Source organism: Odocoileus virginianus, chromosome 13 (assembly GCF_023699985.2).
Source record: "Odocoileus virginianus isolate 20LAN1187 ecotype Illinois chromosome 13, Ovbor_1.2, whole genome shotgun sequence".
Classification (NCBI taxonomy): domain Eukaryota; kingdom Metazoa; phylum Chordata; class Mammalia; order Artiodactyla; family Cervidae; genus Odocoileus; species Odocoileus virginianus.
In genome coordinates this window covers 34618674-34625869 of record NC_069686.1, presented here as the reverse complement: position 1 = coordinate 34625869, position 7196 = coordinate 34618674, and the positions used below count along the sequence as shown (strand labels likewise).

The window sequence follows — 7196 nt, the reverse complement described above, 5'->3', positions numbered from 1 at the left end:
GTTGTATTCTGCTTTACAACTCATTAGTTTTGTTTTTAGGTCAAATAATTTTCATGGTTGGAACAATAAGGAAACTTGAGTTTGTATTGTCTTATGGAAATCTGAAGTTGTGATATGACAGTATCTCTATACTATAGAAAGTTAATTTGAGGACATGCTAAATCACATCAATAGTTTCTTAATAGGAAAACTAAAACCTTTTTAAAGTTGTACTTTAAAAAATCATGATTCATGGAAGTAATTAAAATTTTACGGATTCTAAATTCTGTGAAACGCCACCAGTATTTCTGCCAATATTTTACTTTGATGTCCAGGTCAAGTGTTTGACATGATAAGCAATACTAACTATTATTACGAAGGGGCCTCTGAAAATTAAGTCTAGGCAACTTGCCTGTGATAGTTATATGTTGTGGTTCTAATATACAATAGGAGACTGACCTCAAGCAAGAAACTGACTTTGCATTTTCTGAAGATAGTGATTTTTACTTTCTATAAAGTCATGTCGTATTTCACATCAAAAATATGATTTGGCATTGAGAAAAGTTCAGGACTCCCCCAGCCTTCCCCTGTGGCTTTCAGGAGTGGATACTAGATTTAATTGAAACATAGGGGGCAGAGATGGGAAAAGTCATCCCAGTCTGTCCCACTTTCAAATTCATTAGGATGGTGAAGGGAAAATGAACTTTTTGTTCTTCTAAATCCCGACCTGAAACAGGATTGCCCCAAGTACCCAAAATAAAAAAATACCTAAGATAATACCAAAGACTATGTGCTGAAATGTACTTATTTACTTAAAAAAATCTCCTGCACTGAAGGAAAATAGTATAAATTACATTACCAACCTTCAAAAGTTAGCATGTAAAAAGTATTCTAGCTTCAAACCATTGCCTTTCTTAAAGTATTCTGTAGGAAATTCATAGACCAAAAACAAATACAGGGGCCTGTATGATTTATAATATTCTTAAATATTAAAAAAGGAAAGTAACTTAGCTATGTGGGTTAGATAAAGCAAAATTTTAGGGGTTTAGTATCTTAACCTTTAAAGAATCATACAATTTTTTTTTTAAGAGCTGAGCAGTAGAAATAAATACTAGTACACACTAGAAGAGAAGATTTAATAATTGATAAAAATGTACAAAAATATTCAAATCAGAAATGCTTTAGAATGTGTACCACGAAGTCAATACTTCTCAGTGAGTAGGGAAGGTAAAAGACTTCCTCAATGAAAAAAAGCAAGAGAAAGTTCGGATTAAAAAAAAAAAACTGTTAAAGAAATTGCTGAAGTCAACATTGATTTGTTTTAGACAAGGATATTGCAGCCATCACTTAAAGTTTGGTGGCACATTCTTTAGTAGGTCCTTAAGGCAATATATTTAAGCTAATTTACAATTTGATTTGATGTTAACTTTTTAAACATCACCTCAAAATAATGCCCTCACAGTAGCCTTTTTAAAATGTATTCAGATGTTCCATAAAAAATAATGGTGGCTTTATTATAGCAGTGCTGAGCAGCACCACTACAGTTAAGGGTCTACCAGGTTTCCATTATGAACACTTATTTCTGAGTTTACCATAAAAGATCATATCGTCTTTAACCAGTTGGGTAGTGCACAAAAAAGCAGTTTATCAGTTGCTGGTGCTTTTTTTTGTACTACTAGATATCAAAATTTTTCCATTATATCTTCAAAATCCAGCTTCTATAAAGTAAATCAAATCACCTCATGACTTACACTTTAGAATAAAGTAGAGACACCTGCAGTTATCAGTAAATTGCCACCTTTAATCCATCCTGCAGTGCCCTATGAAAGGGTCACAGACAGACAGTTATGACTGTATGAAAATATGATTCTTGATACAGAATCAAAAGTTATTTTCAATTTCCTTTGCTTTTATAAAGTCCACAATAACAATACTTAAATGCACTTTTTTTTTTCCTGTGATATAATTAAAACCCAGTGTTATTTCAGTTGAACTTAAAATAGAGTTCCTGGTCTGAATTAGACTTTAAATCATACTGTAAACATATTTGGTATAATTTATTGATCATCATCCAGTTGCTCCAAAAGGGTCCTTCTGCGCTTTTCCAATTCCCCTTCACTCAGTTCACTGCCAGAAGTATCCCAATTACCCTGAAAAACAACAATGAACACAATTGTGTCAGTATTCAAAGTGTAAGTAGTAGTGAACCTTTGAAAAAAGAATATAAAATCTACATGGATTCTCTTCCACAAAAACTAAGGCATCACAGACTGATTAAAGACGGATTTCTTTCCCAAAAGCCTACTAATGAGTTAACCAAATACTCCCTGGTTACTTGGGGAATCAAGTAACCAGGGGAGACAGTTCTCTCAGAACGGAACTCTTCTATGGTGTTTACTTTCAGTTTAATATGTAAATCAGGGAGAATAGTATGTATCCATTTCTTTTCCTTCTTTCTATGTAACTGAATATGAAACATCTTATTTCCATTTAATGGAAGCTGGGTGTTCATTTCCTAAGTATTCTTTAAGTATTATTCTAGCTAAGTATTCGTCACTAATTTTTCAGAATCTAGGTTATCCTGTGTTTTATACTATAGTAAAGTATTATCTTTTGAGATTATATTGTGCCCCGAATTATGAGGAAAAGTTAGACTGGAAAAAATTTAAAAACAACAAAAACCACACAAAACACTTTGAGAAGGAACTCTTCAAAAGTAGATCGTTCACCTATATTTTCCATTACCTTTCAGGGATTCCATTAATCTAATGTAAGGACACTTAAGTTGCTAAGTTAAGTACAGAGGAAATAATCATTCCTCACCAAAGATGTGCATCAGACTCTCCAGTGCTGTTTGAAAACAAACACCCCTCCACCCTATTCCCACCGAAGGAGAAAATCCAAAGGGAGGATGAGGACTTACCTACCCTAAACTTGCAGTTGGTAATATCTGCTAAGCCCACACACAGCATTTGTGGCATGAACGGCAAGGTGAAGAAGGCCGTGTTACATGCTCTGCCACACACATACATACAGGGGAAACTAAGGACTAACTATGTAATTCGATATTAAAACATCAGATTTGGCTTGTAATATCCCCCTATTTGCCCTCACCTCTTCCCTCCCAATGATTTTTTCTAAAAGCTGTTAGAAAGCTACTTATTGAAACAGGATTTAGTAATGATGCCAACGTTATAGGATTTACAACGGTGCTATGTTGAAGGAAAACCCAATTTGAGTTTCATCTGTTAAATTTTATATTCTTAAATTAGGTAGAAAACATCCATTGGCATTTCTTAATGAGAATGTACAAAACTAAAAGAACATATCCTTTCTTAGTGGGTTAAACAACAATGACAGAATGCCATGTATTTTTTTAATGAACATGAAATTTAGGATGCTTAAATTGGGTCACACATGATAACATACGTTAGAAAACTACTTTGTGTGAAAAGCAGCTAACTGGTAGATACAAACAGGAAAAATTCTAAATACTTACAGAATCCTTTCCAGTCTTTTTCTTAGGTGATTTGTGTTTTGATTCTGATCTTTGTCTAGTTCTGTCTTTTTCTCCTTCCCGGTCTTTTTCTTTTTTATCCTTTTCTCTTTCAGCATCTGACTCTGGAGAGTCCTTTGTAAATAAAAGACAATGTTAAAATGGTTACTTTATCAAAATGCTATCGGGAAAAAAACCCCTATATTAGTAATATTTAAGAACACCCACATTTAACATAGTATTTATGTATTCCTAGAGTGGTGACATCTGAATTGATAACCTCAAGGAATCTAAAACAGTCCAAAGATTCATGGCAGCAAGCTGGTCTTTCCTATGGGAAAGACAGTCTGATGACAGGGTAAGTGAAGTCGCTCAGTCGTGTCTGACTCTTTGCGACCCCATGGACTGTAGCCTACCAGGCTTCTCTGTCCATGGGATTTTCCAGGCAAGAATACTGGAGTGGGTTGCCATTTCCTTCTCCACGAGATCTTCCCGACCCAGGGATTGAACCCTGGTCTCCCTCATTGTAGGCAGGCGCTTTCCCGTCTGAGCCACCAGGGGAAGTAAACTGATAGGGTAAACCATCACTAAAAATGGGTCACTAAATTAGGTGAACCTTCATCCCTAAGATTAGGTGTATCTTGATGTGTATCTAAGACCAAGAACCGAGAATAGAGGAAAAAGTTGTTTAAACTTGTGGTTCTCAACAATAGCTATCACACACACACACACTCTCTCTCTCTCTCTGTCTAAGATTACTATAAAAAACCAGAGTGGGAATACTAACACTGTTTATTATTATTTGTTTAAAGTTCACCAAAGGATTTTATTGCAAAATTAAGGTGAATCACAACTATGAAACTCTTGAATTTAGGTGCTCACCTAAACTCTGCATAAGACCAAGCAGAAAGTTTACTGCCACTGAGAAAGCTAAGGGCAAAAGCTTAGGTGCAGTATAAAAATCAAGAGTTTGCTTACTGATTTATGTCTTCTCTTCTTGCTTTTCTTCTTATGTTTTTTTGATTTCTTATAACTTCTCTCTAAGCAGCATGAAAAGAAAAGTGTCAGAATTTGAGGACATCCAAATGCCAACGATTTTAATCAAGTTAAAAGATGTTTACCAGATTCAGCACTAGAAGAATGTTCTGAAGCAGAACGAGACTCTGATCGCTGTCTTTTTTTCTTTGAATGGCTGTCATCATCATCTGAATCTGACCCCTACACAACACAAATAATTTTATTCATAATGATGCTAACAAATACTTCAATATACTTATGGTACCATTTTAAATAAACTTCCTTACTGATCGAGAGCGGGAGCGCTTCCTGTGATGTTTTTTAGATTTCTTAGAATGCTTCTTATTCTTTGAATGATGATGCTGACATTCATGCTACAGGGGCAAAAGAAAAAAATTACAAAAGCTCACACTTTAGGTAACAAATCACAGAGAATTTTTAATAGTTTTGCAAGTAAGTTCCTTTTAGAGTAAAAACCACATTCATTTTTCATATTTAGGATGTACTCCCCAACTTGAAACTGTGCAGAGTTACTATCACTTAAAAGTGAAGAGAACATTTTAACTATCCTATACGCACTCATTTCACACCTAAACATATTGTTTAAAAGTATTAATAAAAAAGTATTAATAAAATACTTCTTAGAGCAATGAGAACAGTGTGGGTACAGTGGGGACAACTGATACCCTCTATAAAGGTATATATCTTCAGAATAGTCATACTACTTTCAGAAACAATGAAAATATAATTATATTTTATTTATTTGATGAATGTGGCTTTTGTCAGTGAGCTAGGTTCAGCACTGAAATAAAGAATTATCCCAGAGTCATCTGTAAAGGAGGTTATCTCAGAAATTAAATACAAAATCTACTTTCTTTTCAAGAAGCATTCCCTTCCTAGTCAAACTTAAGATATCCAAGGCAATCTAACTACACATGAAATCAAGAAAGGAAATGTTCTATGAATTTTAACTCTTTTACTAGAACAATGATCAGGCTAGAAGGAGAGGGGAATTGCTGCAGTGAAAGTTCCCTACTCCCAAACATATCTAAGGATTTGTAAATCAATCTGCTTCAGTTTACAAGTAGAAGGGGAAAATCTAGTTCAGGGACTGTCATTTTTCATGTCACTAATTGTTAACCCTTCTTCCTTTTCTACCTCAAGGGCCGTTTTTGAGGTCCAAATCCTTTTCTGGTATTTTCAGCTCTTCCCTATGTGGTCATCAGCTCCATTTATGACCTCATCACTTTACCAGCACAGATCATGAAAGAATCTTGTTGTGGACATTCCTGAATTGGGGGAAAATATTAACACACTACACTATAGCAAAGGTTCTCAAAATTAAATGTACATTCCAGTGCTTAAGAATCTTGTTACAATGATAATTCTGCTACATTTCTGCCAATGGGGCCTGAGGTTCTGTATTTTTAACAAGTTTACATGTAATGCAGATGCTGCTGATCTGAGTAGAAAAGATCTACAGGCCAATAGCACTAGATCTAAAGGCAGCTGAGAGACAATATATGGTAAGTGTGGGGCATGTTAACAGAAAATTGTCAACACTGACACTTATCAAGGACAATAAATACAAACAAATCGTCAACAATTAAGTTACCTGCTATTCCCAAAGACCATGAACATTACAAATTTAAGTGTATGCTAACTTCACCTTGCTGTGAATTATTAGTTTGTCCAAAACTGACGGCAAAGCATAATTGGTAAAAGCACTGGCCCTAGAGTCAAAAGCCTATGTTGGAATCCCTTCAGAGCAAATTACTTTTCCTCTTGGCCTCAGTTTGCTCATCTGTAACTTCACAGGGTTGTTGTGAGGATTACATTCATATATATAATATTTGTAAAACATAACATGGGCACCAAACAATAATTATTATTGGTCAATTTATGATATTTACTATCTATAAGTGATTACCTGAAATCTTCATCAAAATACCCTTAATTCAGCTAGTGATATAATTTGCAATTTTATCATTACTTGTTTTAGCAAAAACTTACTATTTTTCAGAACATCCCTGAGCTTCCAACACCACTAATGTAGTATAATATTTGAAATATGCTTAAAACTGTTTTCTATCTGCTTTACAGGTTCTAAGTTCTTTACAGGTTTATTAATCATTCCATGTGACTCCTAAATTGATGAATTTCTGTAACACTGTATAAATATGAAACATATGAACTGTCTTCACTAAACAGATCTTTACCTTCTCATGCAAGCCTAGTGTGTTTCATTATAAGCAGTTTCTATAGAATAAACCATTCCCTAATCATCCCAGATAATTAAGTACATTTGTATAAAAGTAGAGATGGCTGGATGGCATCACCAACTCAATGGATATGAGTTTGAGTAAACTCCAGGAGTTGGTGATGGACAGGGAGGCCTGGTGTGCTGAGATTCATGGGGTCGCAAAGAGTTGGACATGACTGAGCGGCTGAACTGACCTGAGTGTAATTTAGGAAACACACTTTGATCATTCTAAATTCTTCAATTAAAAAAAAAAGTTTTACATATTTTGTAATGTATTAGCCACTTACAATAAAACTAAAATTACCTCAAGCACATGCATAAAATCTTTAAATATTCGTTTTCTTTCAGATTCTAGAGTTATATCCTCAAATGCTGGCTCTTTTACAAATCTCTCCCGGATCTGAAAAATTCAGATATGCAATAAAAATATGAAAACTGAGA

General features: G+C 34.5%; 1 protein-coding gene and 1 long non-coding RNA gene across 8 annotated transcripts in view; one reads left to right on the top strand and one right to left on the bottom strand.

The window, feature by feature from the left end:
* Positions 1–1096: 1096 nt before the first annotated feature.
* PRPF40A (pre-mRNA processing factor 40 homolog A) overlaps positions 1097–7196 on the bottom strand; it is a 58182-nt gene continuing 52082 nt past the window's right edge. For all 7 annotated transcript variants that reach the window (XM_070476185.1, XM_020900391.2, XM_020900392.2 and 4 more), the window contains 6 exons: positions 7060–7155; positions 4780–4866; positions 4597–4693; positions 4454–4515; positions 3479–3610; positions 1097–2129 (listed from right to left, as the gene is read on the bottom strand). In XM_070476185.1, coding sequence (XP_070332286.1) covers positions 2037–2129; positions 3479–3610; positions 4454–4515; positions 4597–4693; positions 4780–4866; positions 7060–7155 — 567 coding nt within the window. In that variant the 3' untranslated portion in view covers positions 1097–2036. The remainder of the gene's footprint in view (positions 2130–3478; positions 3611–4453; positions 4516–4596; positions 4694–4779; positions 4867–7059; positions 7156–7196) is intronic.
* Positions 3604–4784, top strand: LOC110141498 (uncharacterized). Its single transcript, XR_002315063.2, has 2 exons — positions 3604–3833; positions 4524–4784. It is a non-coding gene; the product is annotated as an uncharacterized lncRNA (long non-coding RNA).